This window comes from Papio anubis, chromosome 3, assembly GCF_008728515.1.
Source record: "Papio anubis isolate 15944 chromosome 3, Panubis1.0, whole genome shotgun sequence".
NCBI lineage: Eukaryota > Metazoa > Chordata > Mammalia > Primates > Cercopithecidae > Papio > Papio anubis.
Window position 1 is genome coordinate 177840189 of NC_044978.1, and position 18100 is coordinate 177858288.

At 46.9% G+C, this 18100-nt stretch overlaps 1 protein-coding gene across 1 annotated transcript in view; it reads left to right on the forward strand.

The window, feature by feature from the left end:
- STK32B (serine/threonine kinase 32B) overlaps positions 1-18100 on the forward strand; it is a 412340-nt gene that overhangs the window by 106378 nt on the left and 287862 nt on the right. Inside the window, exon 3 of the mRNA XM_003898462.5 lies at positions 12063-12214. Within this exon, the coding sequence (XP_003898511.1) occupies positions 12063-12214 (152 nt within the window). The remainder of the gene's footprint in view (positions 1-12062; positions 12215-18100) is intronic.

The following is an 18100-nucleotide window of genomic DNA, read 5'->3' on the forward strand; positions in this document are numbered from 1 at the left end:
TATATTGATTTACTCAGGGTTAGTACCCAGAGGTGAGTTTCTCCCACTCCTCTGCATGCAAATTCACTTCTCACAGACACTCCTCTTATTTCCACTCGCCCTCCTCCAGCCCCTACTCTCCACGCTCCATCGGCTCCTCTTGACCTGTTTGATGGCTGAGCCAGCAGGAGCGTCCAGGGTGAAGTGCTCCACTTTGAGTTAACTGTGTGGCCAGCAGGGCTTCTTTATTTCCGTGGGAAGGAGGAGGATACCTTTGGGAGGACTCTGAGGAGTGTGCTTCAAAAGTGTCTTCTTGGATTGGCACGTGGGCCTTCTGCTTGGAGAGCCGCAGGGTCAAGTGAAGTAAACATGGAGTTAATTAAAATTCATGGGATAGCTGGAGGCAGTCTGCACATAAAATGGCAGAAAGTGGCACAGTGTTATATGATAATAGCTCTTTATGCCCTTCGAAGGAAGATTCTGGATAAACTTGAGCAAGAGTTGCACAAATGATAATTCCAGACTCTATACTGCCTTATTATGCAATGATGATCATTTCCAGACCCAAGCATATTATTACTTGTCTCATTCCACATGAGAATGAGGAAAGCCTCATTCCAGGCTCTCGCAGCTGCATGTGAATTCAGAGTGTGGAAAAAAAAAGATTTGATTAATAGCAGACTAACCAACTTAGTGCTCAGACTGCAACAAATCCATTTGGGAATTAAGCAGGGATTCGATTTTAGATATATGTTTGTAAGTTTCAATGTTCAAAAGCATTTGGCTTATCAGGTTTTTTTCCCTTAGAAATGTATTCTTTTAGAATCTTTTTGATCTTTCAAGGTACTGGGTCTCCAAGATAATGGCAGCGTGCTGGAATGCACAGCAGGATACTGAGTTCAACAGTAAATGTTCACGGATCACTGCTCTGCCCTAGCCTTATTTTAGCTACCTGTGAGGATGTCGGAAAAAAATAAAAAATAAAAAATAAAAGCTGAACAAGGTTCCTGACACTGAAGAACTGACAGTTTCATAGAAGCAGCAGACCAACATACAAACAATAAATAAGCATGATGATTTACATTGATGATAGCTGCTCTGCAGAAAACGTGTAGTGCAGTGACCTGGGAGGGTGGGACTGCTTCATTGGGGGTGAGGGCAACAGAGACAGCCTCTCTCAAAGGAGAAATTTGAGCTAAGATCCAACTGCTGAGAAGGAAATGGGCCACGTGGGGATCTGGGGAAAAGGTCATCACAGACCAAAAGAGCAGCAGATACAAAAGTCCTGAGGCAGCAACAGAGTTAGCAGTGGAGCATGTAGCAGCCTGGGTATCTCCAATGCCCGGCACTGTGTCTGCCACAAGTGAGGACTCAGAATGTTTGGTTGCTCTTTGTAGTGAGCTGAATGAGTTAATTAGCTAAGAGCCTATTAGTTAAACAGTTTTGACTGCAAAGGTTGACAGAACCAAGTTGAAATTCTGGCCCAGCCACGTGACTCTGGTCAAGTTGCCTAACTTCTCTGAGCCTTGAGTTAGCTGCTATTCCTATGTAGGAATCATCTTTAGAATTCTTAACAATGATGCGTTTACTAGAAGCCTTCATTGTTCGTGCAGACATCTTCATGAAGGATGGAATCCATTTCTTTTTAATGAAATATTTATTCATTTCATATTAATTAGGTTGTGTTTGGCTTGAGGCATACTTTGGAGGAATGTGTCAGCTCCTGGGGATCACTTTATTAGGAGCTAAATTTTACAGGAAATGCAGACTCACTTGCAAATGCTTGCAGACATCGGCCAGAGCAGATGATCCATTACTGACCAGCTTGGTGGACCTCATTGCTCATCTGCACTTCTTAGCATCTTCTCATAATGACGTCTCCTTCCATCCAGCAGCCAAGCGTTCTCAGGCCTTTGCCCATCTACAGAGTGTTTCCCAGCTCCCTTTACCCTGAGGGCACCAAGGGTGCCAGTGGCACAGCGCTGGTCCTGGGGTCCCTGTACCCTGCTTTGCTGTGAAGTTTCCTGACACTGTGATGTCCTCCAGTGTGTGTGAGCAGGGGCATTCACTTATTTTTATTTTTATTTTTTATTTTTATTATACTTTAAGTTCTAGGGTACCTGTGCACAACATGCAGGTTTGTTACGTATGTGTACATGTGCCATGTTGGTTTGCTGCATCCATTAACTCTTCATTTACATTAGGTATTTCTCCTAATGCTATCCCTCCCCGCTCTCTCCCCCACCCCACAACAGGCCCCGGTGTGTGATTGCAAGGACAGAAAACCAAACACGGCATTCACTTATTTTTAAAGCACACCATCACCTCTCTTTGTTCCCCTCCACCTGCCGCCAGAAAGAGCTCCCCACCCCCAAGCCAAATTCTCCACGTAGTTTGTTTATTCCCTTATTCATTCATTTATAATTGTATACTTAGGATCCTCTTTTAAGACAGCTCCCCAGTGCTCTCAGAACAAAAGTCGACAGTGTTAGTCTGCTCGAGCTGCCACAACACAGGACTACAGAGTGGGGGGACTGAACAACAAAACACATTTTTCACAGTTCCAGAGGCTGAAGTCCGAGTCAAGGAATTGGCAGGGTTGGCTTCTTCCAAGGCCTCTTTCCTTGCCTTGCAGATGCCGTCTTCTCCCTGTATCCTCACATGGTCAGCCCTCTGTGTGTGTGTCTGTCCTGATCCCTCTTCTTACAAGACACAGTCATATTGGATTGGGGCCCACCCAAAGACCTCGTTTTACCTTAATTACCTCTTTAAAGCCTCCATGTCCAAATACAGCCACATCCTGAGGTGCTAGGGCTTAGGACTGCGGCATACAAACTTGGGGGACATACAGTTTAGCCCATGGCACCAACCCTTTAAACATGTCATTCAAGCCATCTGTCACCTACTCCATCACTCACCTCTGTCATCTCATCTCAGTGATGTCAGTTGTACAATGTTGCAGGTGAATACCAGCAAGCTTTGGTCAACACAGGCTGGAACTCACTGACAAGGGGCAGGAGGATACTGCTTCTCAGCTCCCCATGAGTGGGCCTGCTTTGCTGGAACACGGCTCGGACACTGTAGGGCTGTGCTTACCAAGGGGGTGTCCCATGGTGCAGTCTCTCTGTGTGCGCTGACTGAGGAAACGTATTTTGGAACCAAGTAACAAGCTGTTTGATCTTTGTGTGCTTACTCTTTAAGGGACTATGGAGAAATGCCAAATGCCAGTACTCGTGGCTACAGTGGCTCTCTAGGCTGGTAGGAAGTTGAATTCAGGTGCTGAATTCTGATACCGGCTGGCTCATTACCAAATGTTTTACTTGAGGTTCTCTAGTGAAACAGAACCGATGGGGTGTAACTATATATATATAAGTTATTGGAGTTTGATTGATTTCATTGATTATATGATTATGAAAGCTGCCAAATCCAAATCTTTAGGATAAACAGTCAGGCTGGAGACTCAGGAAGAAGCTGAGGCTACAGATAAAGTCTGAAGGGCATCTGCTGCAGAATCCCCTCTCATGGGAAGTCAGTCTTTTACTTCATTCGGGCCTTCAACGGATTGAGGAAGTCCACCCATCTTACAGAGGGCAATCCTGTCTTCAAAGTCCACCAGTTTAATATCAACCTCACCCCAAAACGCCTGCACAGACACATTCAGAATCATGTTTGACAAAAAAAAATCTGGGCGCTATGGCGCCACCCAGTTGACACAGAAAACTATCCGTCACACCAGACAACCACGAACTCATTCCTGAAGCCCTTCTTGAGCCACTTTGCGCATCTTCACAATGGCGTGTGTTCCTCATAAGAGAGATGGATGCTGATCACACACCCGTGATGAGCAGCATACTCAGTGCTTACCATGGAGTCTTTATAATTGCCCATTAAGGCAAATACCACTCATCCCCACTGTACAGATGGGAAGTTGAGAAAACGACCAACGTGTGAACACGTGCCACGGCACGTCTCATCTCTCTGAACTTCCACAGAGGCTGTGCCCTCTCCTGGTAACCCCCTTCCTTCTCCCCCTCCCCATACCTCCGTCCTCATGAGACCAACCCTTGGTGACTATGCTAAGGTTCAAATGCTACCTTTTCCAAATTGCCTTTCCTAAATCCCACATCTGGTTTAGGATCCCCCTTCTGGGGTCCCTTAGCCCCATGTACTCACCTCTCCCTTGTGTTTTCTAAATAGTAATGACTCTTTCATTCATTCAGCCACAATTATCAGCTAGGTGCCTGCTGTGTGCCAGACGCTGAGGATGATACAGTGAACCTAAGAGAAAAATCCCTGTTGTCAGGGGGTTCACAACTCAGTAGGGGAAGTGAACAATGTATGAACGAAGCAGGAAGCATGTCCTGTGATGGGAGTGCAGCAGAGAGGGAGGCTGGGGTGCTGGGGAGGGCTTTGCCCCTTCGCACAGGGAGGTCAGAGGTGGCTTAGCTGGTAACGTGACCTGTGAGCAGAGCCTGAAGAAGACAAGGGCCCAAGACCTGTGGATGCCTGAGAAGAGCATAGTGGGTACAGGGAAGGAGCAGAAGTCGCCGTGAGAAGTAGGAGGGGAACTGGGACCGGGCCACTTAGGGCCTGGGGATCCACAGTGAAGGACTTTGGCTTTTACTCCTGCGTATTGTCTGATTATCCCATTATTCCTCGGGTTCCTAGGGGAGAGTGATATCCTCATGGCTGACATGGTACCAGGCCCATGGCATGTACTTAATATATGTTTATTGAGTGAAATATTCATCCAAATAAGTATTTTTCTTGAGACCAACTTTTGATCCCTCCAATGAGACCACCGTTGATCAGAGCCCACATGGGATTTATGTGCTGTGAAAAGTCATAATATGTGTATCATTTGTGGTGGACTCAGCAGCAAGGAACGAAAAAACCTGCCTCATGGTGGCTTAAACAAAGAGGGGTTTATTTTTTCCACATAACAAGAAATCTGAAGGCAGGAGGCTCCATGAGAGCAGATTCAGCGTCTCTGAGACTTTCTTGGCCTCATGGTCACAAGGGGCTGCTGTTGTTCCAGATATTACATCTGTGTTCAAGGTAGGAAGGACAGGAAGAAAGCTGGAGAAGAGAAAAAGGTGAGACCGTCTGTAGTTATTCTCTTTTATGCAGAAAGCAGGACTTTCCCTAGAAACCTCTAGCAAACTAACATGTCCTTGGTTAGAACTGTGGCTGTTGCTGGCTGTAAGTGCATATAGAACGGATCACATTTGTATAGAACGGATCACATTGCTTTCTTGAAGTAAATGGTCCTGCTGTAAAGGACAAAAGGGCAGGTTGCATATTAAGTAGTAAAAAGCTTCATCTGCCAAAGATAGTCGTCTTTCAGTGAATTATTTGAGCAATAGTAGCCAGCTTGATCATCTCTTTAGTAATCATGTTTAATTCTGTTTTTCTTACCCCCCACCCACCCCAAATTGGTCATTTCCCAGAATCTTGTCCCTGCAAGCATAACCATTATCTTTTAATGTCACACTGTAGCAGTTTATTCATTCAACAGTTTTTGCTGTGTGCTACTCAAGCTGGGGGATGGTAGAGGTGGGCAGCACAGAGAAGAACTAGCCCAGTGTCTGCCTCAAGTTCCATTGGTGGGGTAGAGTCAGACCCACAGCTGCCCAGCAAGCAAGATGAGAAGAGGGCAGCCCAGGCTTGCTATGAAAGGATCCTTGAGACTTTGCACTCCATAGTCCTGGGTTTCCGGCACAGCTCTAGCCTCTCTGTTCTGTACTCGTCTGTCGGCCTGGAGCTTGGGTTGCCTGAGCTGCTAACCAGCGATTAGAGTCCTGACCATAAAGGATGCTGTGAAGACACCAAGCAAGGACTTTCTTGAAGATTCCAGTAAAATCCGCTGGGCACGGTGGCTCAAGCCTGTAATCCCAGCACTATGGGAGGCCGAGACAGGCGGATCATGAGGTCAGGAGATCGAGACCATCCTGGCTAATGTGGTGAAACTCCGTCTCTACTACTTTTCTTGAGCGCCCTGTAGTCCTCTTCTGGGAGGCTTAGGCAGGAGAATGGGTATAGCCAAGGCAGGCTGCAGTGAGCCAGAGATCTGGCCACTGCACCCACAGCCTGGCGACAGAGAAGAACTCATCTCTCAAAAAATCATTCTCAACTCGGGCTGTACTTCAGCCGTCGCTGGGGCACATCTAAAAAAATGCAAAATCCCAGGGCCTCCCAGAGCTTTGGGTGTACTGCAGAATCAACATCGTCAGCGCCCCGAATATACTGTAAAGTCAGGACTGTGACCACTGCGTGCAGGTGCATTGCAGGTTCTCAGTACGCTCCAGCCGCCTTCCCCACTGACTCAGGATCCATTCCCAAATTTCTGATGCTCAGTGTGCTTGGCATGCCTTTCCTACAGCAAATCAGCTGAAATCCGTGCTAGCTAGCATTTATCTATCTGTCCCATTAAGTCGTAATTAATAATGATGACATCAGATCCTAATTGAATTAGACTAATGAGGAATGTTAATTGGGTGCTTGCCTTTCAGTAGCAGCTTGGGTGGCTTTGGCCAAATTGCTTGTTCTCACCTCATTAACTGTGATTTCCTATAGAAGAGGGCTCTGAGCAGCCCTGCCAAGGACCCCAAATTTGGGCGAGGTGCCACTCGAGACGTAGCTCTTCTATTTTGAAGTTGAAGGTTCCCAGGACCTGGATAGAGTCTGCCGTTGGTGACAAGTGTTCAGCTTCCTTCTAGAGCACCTGTTGTGAGCTCTGAGGCCAAAATGCAACATCAGTTTCAGCAGATCCCTCAATCACATGATTGTCATGGGATTTGGGGCAGGGAGGTATGGAAGTCTCTCTTCCTACACTGTAAATATGGAGTCACTGAGTACCGCTGACCTGCTCTGGGCCATGTGGGACATAATAGACCAGTGTGTATGAAATTCAGCTGCTTTGAGGATTCAGACTTGGAGGTCAGGGCCAGGGAAGCATTGAGCCAATGGCAGGCAAGGAGTGAGGCATGAGAAGGCTTGCAGGGAGGGTATTCCAGGCAGAGTAAGTGAAATATGCTAATGCAGAAAGGTGACACTTTCACACGTGTGAGCCCCTGAACAGGAACTGAGTTGACATGGCCTCTGTCTTCAGGGTGCTTGGAGTCTGACTGCCAGATCATAACAGGGGTTTATAATACAGTATGTCAAGCCTTACAGTAGAAACAGGACTTATGGCAGCTTGGTGGGAAGGGCAGCACATACAGCTTTGAGGATTAAAGGGAAGGTTCTGGAAGATGTAATGTCTGGGCAGAGATGGAGCTAGCCAGTCTGGGAAGGCCAGATTGGGTGGCAGTAGGTCAGAGAAGGAGGTAACAAGGGCGGGAGAGGTTGGTACTAGAGAAAATCTACAAAGAAATTCTAAAGAGTTTGAGGTAGAGTGAAGGGTGTGTGTGTGTGGGAGAGAGCAAGCGAGAAATATGTTAGAGGGGACAAGGTCTTTGAATGCCAAGACCTTGACTTCGAACATTTTCTGAAGGCAAAAGAAGGTTCTTACAGGGTTTTAAGTCTTTGATTTTTCAGACATTCTCACCAGGCAAAAGGACATCTGCAGAGACCAGAGCAGAGGTGGGGTGGCCAGTTTGGAAGCTATCAGTGAATTCTCCCTATTTCTGAAATTCCAAACATTAAACCTTAAAATACCAGAAATCACTCTAGTTACAGGGAACCCATGGAGAGAGGACACTTTGCCAGAGGCTCAGGGTTTGGGTCCAGGCATCAGTCCGCCCCTTACTCCACCAGCCTGTGTTTTCTGCTGCTTCACATGCTGTGGCTGGCTCTTGCCACTCTGTCCCATGGAGACCTGACTGTGGACCTGGGAGGGGTGGCTCTGTAGACCCATTTCACAGTGGAGGAGACTGAGGACCACAGAGTGTTTGGCCAGGTTATTTAGCCACTGGTGGGTGGCAGTGGTGGACACTTATAGATTGTGATAGCTTCTTAAACCAGGTGGCTTAAAACAATGGAAATTTATTACCTTACAGTTTTGAAGGCCAGAAGTCTTGAATCCAGCTGTGGGCGGGGTAGTTTCCTTCTAGAGACTCTGAAGGTGGGTCTGTCCCATGCTGTCACCCAGCTTCTGGTGCTGCTGGCCAGCCTCGGCATTCCTTGGCTTGTAGATTTATCACTCCAGCCTCTGCATCCGTCCTCATGTAGCCTTCCCCCTGGATGTGTCTCCTCCCCTTCCCTTATTTAAGGACACTTGTCATTTAATTTGGGCCCATCCTAATCCAGGATGATCTCATCCTGAGATCCTTAACTGTTACATCTGCAAAGACCCTTATCCAAATAAGGGCACTGTCTTGGTCTGCCTGGGCTGCTGTCACACATGCCACAGACTGGGTGTCTGAAAGAACAGATATTTATTTCTCCCCTTTCTAGAGGCTGCAAGTCCCAGATTAAGGCAGCAGCACGGTCAGATTCTGGAGTGGGCCCTTTTCCAGGCTGCAGGCTGCTAGCTTCACACCGTATTAGCACAGGGTGAACAGCAGGAGCTCTGATGAGCAGAATGAGGCTCAGAGACGGTGGGCGACTTGCCTGTGGTCACACAGCAAAGAGCTGGAATTTAAGCCCTGCTCAGAGTAGCCCCTGAGCTCAAACTCTCTGTGACTCTGACTCCCAGGAAGACCCTTGTCTCCACTCAGTGCATTAGATATAACTTGGCTCTTTTTTTCTTTTTTTCTTTTTTTTTTTTTTAAGTCTTTATCTCCTGGTCAGGTTAAGTTAGTTGTTGTTACCAACCCTTCTTGGTCAGTGAGGAAGCAAGTCCAGAGGGGCCAGGATTTGTGCACAGCCCCACTCATAGTCTGCAAGAGGGCTAAGCTCAGAGCCCAGCTCTCCTGACCCCTGGTCTAGCCCTCTTTGCTCTGTGTTCCTGAGAAACGGAATGCTTCTGAGGTGCCCTAGAGAGCATGTGGTCTTAGCCCTCAATTTACCGGGGAGGTCGCCAAGGTCCAGATGATTAATGGATCCCAGCCGCACTCAGGGCTCTGCATCAAGCTGGCCAAGACCCCTGATCCTTGGTCTCTCTTATTTGCAAATCAGAACTTCCAGACTGCATCCAATATCCTGTACCAACCGCCTGCTTTTGCTTGAATTGAAAAGTCAAACTTCCAAGCTCTATTGAAATCATTAGTTCTTCTTTGAAAGGCAGTTTTAATTTTGGAGAATCTCTTCGAGTTCCTAAAATGTCTCTGAGCTGAGGTGAGAGCCATCCCTTGAAACCCAGGAGCGCCATGGATGTCTTTATCTGAAGGGACGCGGCCCCCGGGGGCGCTGCGCAGACTCTCATCCCAGTCTAAGCTTTTCACAGTGATGCAGCCAGCTGACAGTCAGGCCCCGGCCCCGCAGAGGCAGTGCCCACCGTCTCTTCTGAGAAGGCAAATGAGAAGTGAGAGAGATGACAAATTCTAATTAGTGGGATTATCCTCCCACGACATGTCTGGCTTCAGATGTGGGTCTCAGGGCCTGGTGCCCGGGCCTCCAGAAGTCCTTGCTTGGATTCCCACAAAGCCAGGACCCCTGAGGGTACATTTGTACATCATACCTTTGCCTCCTTGCATTTTATATTCTCACGTTCACTACTGGAAATGGGTGTTCCGTGGGTCTTCGACCTCATGCCGCAAATTGTATTCTGGAAAGAACATCTTTTTGCAGATTTCATGAAACATGCTATTTAATTGAGATGCAGTTGACATTTATCATCCCACAGTGCCGCCTGGCACTCCCACTTCCCGGTCCTGTTTAGTTTCACCCCAGTGGTGCCGAGTGGGTTTTGCTGACTCAGTTCAGACATATGCTGAGACTGAGGCCAAGAGAGGCAGCAAGAACCAAAGCCGGAGTCGGAATTCAGTCTTCTGCCATCGTACTGTATCTGCCTCGAATAGATTTGCAACGTGTCAGAGCTGAATGGGGTCCAGTTTTGAACAGAAGAGCGGCTGTGATGCCAGGAGAAAAGCCTGAACTCCTTCGCTGGGTCCTCAGGCCGACGGTGTTATTGCTGGTGTTTTCCAGCATGTCCCATTTCTCAGGGAGGCCGCGCTGTGGTTGAAAAGTGAGAGCTGGGGAAGCAGAGAACCCAGGTTGGAGTTGAGCCTTCAGAAAGCACTAAAACCTTTCTAGGCCTCACTTTCCTTTCTCTGTAAAGCAGGGATAGTAGTAGTCATTGTCCTTGATGGAACGGTGTCCCACTCCCTCCAAATTCAAGTCCTCTTGGAACCTCAGAATGTGGCCTTATTTGGCAATGGCATCATTGTAAGTCTAATTAGTTAAGATGAAGTCATACTAGATTAGGGTAGACCCTAAGTCCACACTGACTGGTGTCCTTATAAGAAGATGAATGATGCAGAGACGTAGGGGAGGATGCCATGTGACAACGGAGGCTAGGACGGAAGTGCTGTAGCTGTAAGCCAAGGGTTGCTGGAGCACCAGCTGCTGCAGCTGTAAGTACCAGGGGTTGCTGGAGCTGCTCCACTCTGGAAGAGGCAAGGGAGGATCCCCCCAGGAGCCTTCAGAGGGGGCAGGGCCCTGCTTACACCTGGTTTTGGACTTCAGCCCTCAGAACTATGAGCCAATAAATTTCTGTTATTTAAGCCCCCCAGTTTGAGGTACTGTTATAGCAACCTGAGGAACCGACACAATCCCTCCTCGAGGTGTTGGAAAGATTAACTCACACAATCCTTGCTAACTGTCCAAGGAACCAATACAGTCCTTCCTTGGGGTGTTGGGAAGACTAGCTCATATAATCCTTGTTAACTGTCCATGCTACATGGTGCATGTCAGCCCTGCTCACTTTTCCTGCCATGCTTGCTGTGTCTCCTCGGCTCCACGCCCTCCTTTACAGGGTTCCCTTTCCTTCGAAGCCTCTTCCTTCACCCTTACCGTCTTCCCATCCTTTAGAGCTTACCCCCCCCGGTTTTGATCCTGCGGAGAGCCTTCTCTGACAGCTCCCATCCTCCCACCCTGCCCCCAACTGCCCCCAGGTAAGGCAGTCACTCAAAAGTCCAGGCCTTATGGATTTGAACCCCCACCCTGCCACTTGGTGGTTTGTTGAACTCTGAACAAGTTAATTAGTACACTTGGGGCTACAGCTTCCTCATGCTTTATCCATAAGGTTCTTAGAGGGATTCAGTGAGATGATTAAGGAGATAATTTGCTCAGTGTCTGGCCTGCAGTAGAGTGTTCAATACAGGACCACTGTCATCATAGCTGTCCCCAGCTTCTCTTGTGCTCCCCCAGAACCCATGTGCCCGAGTTTGGGTTTCTCCAGAATCAGGCTCCAAGGCAAGGATTTGAGGACAGGGCATGGGAGAGGCAAAGAGAACACAGGGAAGGATAGGAAGGGAGACAGCCAGGAAAGGGTGTGCTGTCAAGCCTGTTACCCCACTGTGGGGCTGGGCAGACTTACAAACTCCGGGAGCCAGTGTAAAACACCGGCTTCAGCCTCATCCCAGGTGACGGGCAAGGGAGAGGGGGTGCTGATACTCCAGTTTCTAACAGTCGTGGATCGAGTGTTGCTCTGAGGACATTAATTCCCTGGCTTGGCTGGTCTGCTGCATGGGCAGCAAAGTGGGTCCTACTGGCAAAAGAGAGTCCTCAGGGAGAGAAATGCAGGACTGGTGGATGGAAGTCAGGCAGGTGGGTGCAGAAGTAGGAAAGGTGAGGAGATTTCAGGTGGGCACAGACAGAGTCTGCAACACCTGTGCATGCCACACATCTCAGGGTTATAGTCACTGGTGCTTTTTGCTTTTATCTATTTTCCTCATGGGCTGTGAGCCTCTTGAGGGCAGGCCTGCTTCTTCCATCTTCTGTGTTTGCGTCTCCTCTTTCAGCACTTAGTACCTGGCCAGTGCTCATGTAAATATTTAATAAACCGATGAATCTGGTCCAACTCCTCCATTTTGCAGATGCAGAGAGGTTGTGGCTCACTTAACAGAGCCGCTCCGCTAGCAGATTTTAAGAACAGGGACGTGAATCCAGAAGTAAAAACGCAGTGCGGGGTGGCTTTTCTCCTTTGTCTTCCTTTTCTATTGTTGGCCTGAATGTTCTCCCCTTTGGCTGTTACTCAGGTATGCATCGTGCAGAAGCGAGACACTAAGAAAATGTATGCAATGAAGTACATGAACAAGCAGAAGTGCATCGAGAGGGATGAGGTTCGGAATGTCTTCCGGGAGCTGCAGATCATGCAAGGGCTGGAGCACCCCTTCCTGGTCAATCTATGGTGAGTGTGGCTCTATCCAGGGCTCCTATGGGGAGCCACATGCAAATTTGAAGGACTCTTCTGCATGGTAAAGAGAAAGGGATGAAATGTTCTGGGTTCAGTTATTCTTAACTATTTTGTAGAATACGTTTTCTGATGAAGTCTATAGGCATATGTTTCATTTTCATTTTAATTCTGTCCTCTTATCTGATGAATCGGAGTGGAAAATAAATGGAGAAAGGTTTTGTGTATTTGAGAAGATATGTGGAACGTTATAAGAGAATGCCAAGGATAGGCTACTAAAGGGAGTGGGGAGCTCAGTGTTTCAGAAAGTCACAGCCGTAGAGCTGATGGCAGGAAGGGCCACTGGGAACCAGTATTCTACTTCAGTACAGATGGCTGCCCATCACGGAAGTACCAAATTCGGAGTTCTCAATCCAGCCCCCAAAACCTGCCATGACCCATGTTTCAGAACTTTCACTCCAGCCCATCCTTGGCTATTATCTTCACTTTAAATTTGCATCCTAGAAACACAGCCTGTTGGTGGTTCCCTGCCTCTGTGCTTTTGCGTGTGAAACCTCTTCCTAAAACACTCACGTCCCCGTCTCCAGCGTCCCCTAACCAACACTTGTGCGTTCCTGGCACCCAGCTTAGGAAACCCTTAGGTTCCTAAGAGCCCTTGAAGACCCACAGGCCAGCTGAGTGCCCCTTACGACCTGTCTTGTCCTGTGTTTGACCTAACACCATCTTTATCACAGTGAACCCAGATTATTGCATTACTTCTCTGTCCTCACACAGAAATTGCTTGTTTCTGGGAGTCTAACACAGTATCTGACACATTGGAGGGACTTAGCAAGTGTTTCCTAAGCTGCGTTGTGTTGAAGGGGAGAGAGAGAACAGGCTGCTTTAGGAAATGAATTCTGACCGTTTCATTCAGCGGCTCAGTTGACCCACTGACCTTAAGAGCTGGGACGGCCACCCTGGAGGGGTGAGTCTAGCTTTGCACGTACTTTACCACCACTGATTTCGGTTGCTCTGCACACTTAGAAGCACTTTGAACATTGAATGATAGCAGAACAAAGAGGAACACAGATTGTCCCATTTGAGAAAATCAAGGTGTGAGTGCCAGGTGCCACAGACGTGGGCACTGCCATGGAGAAAACCCAAACCAAATCTTGTCTGCCAGAGTCTCAGTATCCACTCAGAGTTCCTTGTGTCTCTACACAGTGATCTAAACACTTTGATTGTTTGGGATAAATAAACCCCTTCGTGTTTTGATTGCTATGCAAGGGAATTTTCTAAAGTGAATCTTTAATCCAAACAGCAACATATGTTCCTGGCAAAATATAGAGAATAAAATACATAAGAAAACAATAATTACCCAGCATCTCTTCAGGTTCAGATTAAAATTTCATGTGTAATTATTTTTATACTCCTTTTCTTGTATTTTTTCATATAAATGACATATAACTGTATGTGTTATTGATATATAAACATTCAGATAAATTTTGAATTTTTTTTTCTGAATTAATATCTGGCAGGAGCACTATCTCCTTATTACTGCAAACTTTTTGTAAATCATTTTTAATGGCTACATAATATTCCACTAAGGAAAAGCACAATAAACCATCTCATCAAACCTTCATTCTGTCACGTAGGTTACTTGGGCTGTTTCTAATTATTTTGCCAATGTAAATACTTCTGAGAGGAATCTCTCTGAACCTGAAGTTTTTCAGGTGGGACACCTTTAGGTGGACTAAGAAAATCAGATGCCTAGTGGAGCTTGTATGATGTGTGTTAAAGGAGAGGAATGTGTTGGAGCAGCCTTTTCTTAGGCACCATTTTTTTTTTGAGATGAAGTTTCACTTTTGTCACCCAGGCTGGAGTGCAATCGTGCAATCTCAGCTCACTGCAATCTCTGCCTCCAAGGTTTAAGTGATTCTCCTGCCTCAGACTCCAAAGTAGCTGGGATTACAAGCTCCCGCCACCACACCTGGCTAATTTTTATATTCTTAGTAGAGACAGGATTTCACCACATTGGCCAGGCTGGTCTCGAACTCCTGACCTCAGGTGATCTGCCCACCTCAGTCTCCCAAATTACTGGGATTACAGGCATAAGCCACTGCACCCAGTCTTAGGCACCATTTCTTGATCCTCTGTTCATGGTCTAGCAACAGATGCCCTTTGGTTACATGACAGGGCTGAGTATATAAGAAAATTATCTGCAAATGTCAGCCTTTGGTGGCTTTGTATTTTATTTCCATCATAAGCAAGAAAGGGGTGAGCCTACTGCTTGACTTTGGAGTCACCCCTCAGACTCTGGGCCTCAGCTTCCTCACTTGTCATAATTACGTAATAATGCCTTGTTTACCACTAGGACTGTTTTGAGAATTAACTGAAAAGAAGACATGAAAGTATATTTTCTGTAAGTAAAACTGTTGTTCACTGTAAGAGGTTATATATGTGTGTATGTGTATTAGTTCACTCTCCTACTGCTATAAAGAACTGCCCAAACTATGTGTGGAGGCTCTGCTCCCTCATATCCCTCCTGCACTGCCCTAGCAGTGGTTCTCCATGAGGGCTCTGCCCCTGCAGCAGACTTCTGCTTGGACATCCAGGTGTTTCTGTACATCCTGTGAAATCTAGGCAGAGGTTCACAAACCTCAATTCTTGATTTCTATGCATCTGTAGGCCCAACACGACATGTAAGCCACCAAGGTTTGCGGCTTGCACCCTCTGAAGCAACAGCCTGAGCTGAACTTTGGCCTTTTATAGCTACAGCTGGGACACAGGGCACCAACTTTCAAGACTGCACAAAAAGTAAGGCCCTGGGCCTGGCCCATGAAACCATTTTTCCCTTCTAGGCCTCTGGGCCTGTGATGGGAGGGGCTGCTGTGAAGGTTTCTGACATGTCCTGGAGACATTTTCCCCATTGTCTTGGTGATCAGCATTTGTCTCCTCATTACTTATGCAAATTTCTACAGCCGGCTTGAATTTCTTCCCAGAAAATGGGTTTTTCTTTTCTTTCACGTTGTCAGTCTGCAAATTTTCCAAACATTTATGCTCTGCATCCTCTTGAACATTTTGCTGTTTAGAAATTTCTTCCACCAGATACCCTAAATCATCTCTCCCAAGTTCAAAGTTCCACAGATCTCTAGGGCAGGGGCAACATGCTGACAGTCTCTTTGCTAAAGCATAGCAAGAGTGACCTTTACTCCAGTTCCCAACAGGTCCCTCATCTCCATCTAAGACTACCTCAGCCTGGACTTAATTGCCCATAACACTATCAGCATTTTGGACAAAACCAACAAGTCTCTAGGAGTTTCCAACTTTCCCACATCTTTCTGTCTTCTTCTGAGCTCTCCAATCTGTTGCAACCTCTGCCTGTTACCCAGTTACAAAGTTGCTTCCACATTTTTGGGTGTCCGTATAGCAGCGCCCTACTACCTTGGTACCAACGTACTGTATTCATCAATTCTCTAATGCTGCTGTGAAGAAATATCTGAGACTGAATAATTTATAAAGAAAAGAGGTTTAACTTATAGTTCTGTATTGCTGGGGAAGCCTCAGGAAACTTACAATCATGGCAGAAGGCAAAGAAGAAGCAGGCACCTTCTTCACAGGGCAGCAGGATGGAGTGAGTGCCAGTGGGGAAAATGCCAGATGCTGATAAAACCATCAGGTCTTATGAGAGCTCACTCACTCACTATGACAAGAACAGCATGGGGGAAGTTGCCCCATGATTCTAATACATTTCACTGGGTTCCTCCCATGATGCATGGGGATTGTGGGTATTATAATTCAAGATGAGATTTGGGTGGGGACACAGCCAAACCATGTCAGCCATATCAGATAAATAGGTGTATCTATCACTTATTTATATAGTATCCACCTATTATCATATATACATGCCTATATGTATGATGCATAGATGATAGATAAGTACATAGATGATAGACAAACGATAGATGGATATATTAGATAGATGATAGATAAATGATAGGCTAGATTAACAGATGATAGAGATGATAGATGATAAATAAATGAATAGATGATAGATAAATAGATAGATGATTGATAGGTAGATTGATAGACAATGGCCCTTCAAGCTACAAGTTAAAAGGAGAAAGGTCACCAGATCATTGGTCAGTGCTCAGAACTTTGCACACGACAGGGGTCAGGATTTATTTTATCATGAAGGAGAAAAACCTAAACTTGCGTAAGCACAAAAGGGAATTGGCTTTCATAACTAAAACGTTTAGACTGAGAGCTGATGTTGGTCTTGCACTGCCTTCTTTTGCTTTCCCCTGTGTTAGCTTTATTTTCAGAGCCACGAGTCACGCTGAGTCCTGGCAAGTCCCATTTCTCCTGCCAGCTGAACAGCCGCAGCAGAGGCTGAGGCTTGTGGGCAGTGACAGACCTGGCTTGGGTCACACGCCCATTCCTGACACAGCAGAGGACGGTGCAGGAGGTTTGTCCCATTGAGTCTTATGGACAGGTAGTGAGGGAAGGGGCTCTCCAGAGGGAAATTCAGAGCTGTTTCCAGAAGAAAACAAGTAGAGTCTGTGCGGCTCCCGGACTGGTGCCTGCTACCCACATGCACGTGTCCTTATCCAGGAGACTCCATTATCAGCCCTGCTCATTTCTCAGAGACAGAAAGCAGGGCCCCAAGCAGTTCACTATCTTGCCTGAACCATGTGATTTGCAATTCAGACTCAGACAGACCCACCATGCCTTAATGCTTCCAGTTCTTACAGGTAGCTGACCACTAACATCTCCTGGGCACTTGATATGTGTCTTACTGAACTTCTTCAATTCTCCCCACAGCTCTTTTCATTTCCTACTATTATCCCACTATTTTTGGTCCCATTTTACTGATGGGGCAACTGAGTCATGCCACTAGTAAGTGGAGGAGATGGGACATGAAGCCAGGCTGTCTGGTTTCATGGCCCACTCTGGTCACCTCCCTACCACAGCTGCTGTGATGGGGCCCTGGCCCCTCCCTGCTTGGCACCGCACCCTACCTCTTCCCTGATGGATGTCTTCCAGCTGTGCTAGTCTTTGGTGGCCTCTCTCACCCCTAGTGGAAGAGGACACAGTGTGGAATTGCCTGTCGGGGTCATAAGGACACCACCACCTCATATTAATGATACATCAGCTTTTCATCACTTTACATGGAGGGTGAATTATTGCAGCCTTGGAAATCCTGACTGTGCACCTTCTCATTATTCTTTTTTGCTGACATGCTCCGTAACTGGCAGAGGCAAAGGCCTGCATTGATTAATTTTCATAGCAGTTTTGCCTCTAAAGAATGAATGATTTGTGCTCCTAAGCCTGTGATGACCCAAGTGGAGTTGTCACGTGCAATATTTTCAGTTGTTCTAATGCAAAGCTGTTTTACTCTCTTGGGTTTAAGACAACAAAGGCAAAGGAGAGAGGAAAAGCAAAGCCATGCCCCAGAGAGTGAGGGTGGCCCAGTAGTGGGAGCCCTGGTGGGATGGGTGTGGCAAAGGAGGAACGTTGAGGGAAGAAAAGCAGCGTGAGTGTTTCAACACTTTGGCTCTAAGGTCTGACCTCCCAGGTTCTCATCCTAGCTCTGCCTCTTGATGGCTATGATGCTGCTATGGACCAAATTGTGTCCCCCTGCCTCAAATTCATATGTTGAAACCCTAGCCCCCGATGTCACTGTATCTGGAGACAGGGTCTTTAAGAGATAATTATAGCTAAATGAAGTCATAACAGTGAGGCATTAATCTGATAGGACTGTGGTCTCATAAAAAGAAGAGAGAAAGATGGATAGTGAGAGAGAGACATACACACACACACACACACAGAGAGATATCTCATTAAGGATGCAGCAAGAAAGTTGCCCCTGCTGGCACCCTGAGCTCAGATATCCAGCTTTTA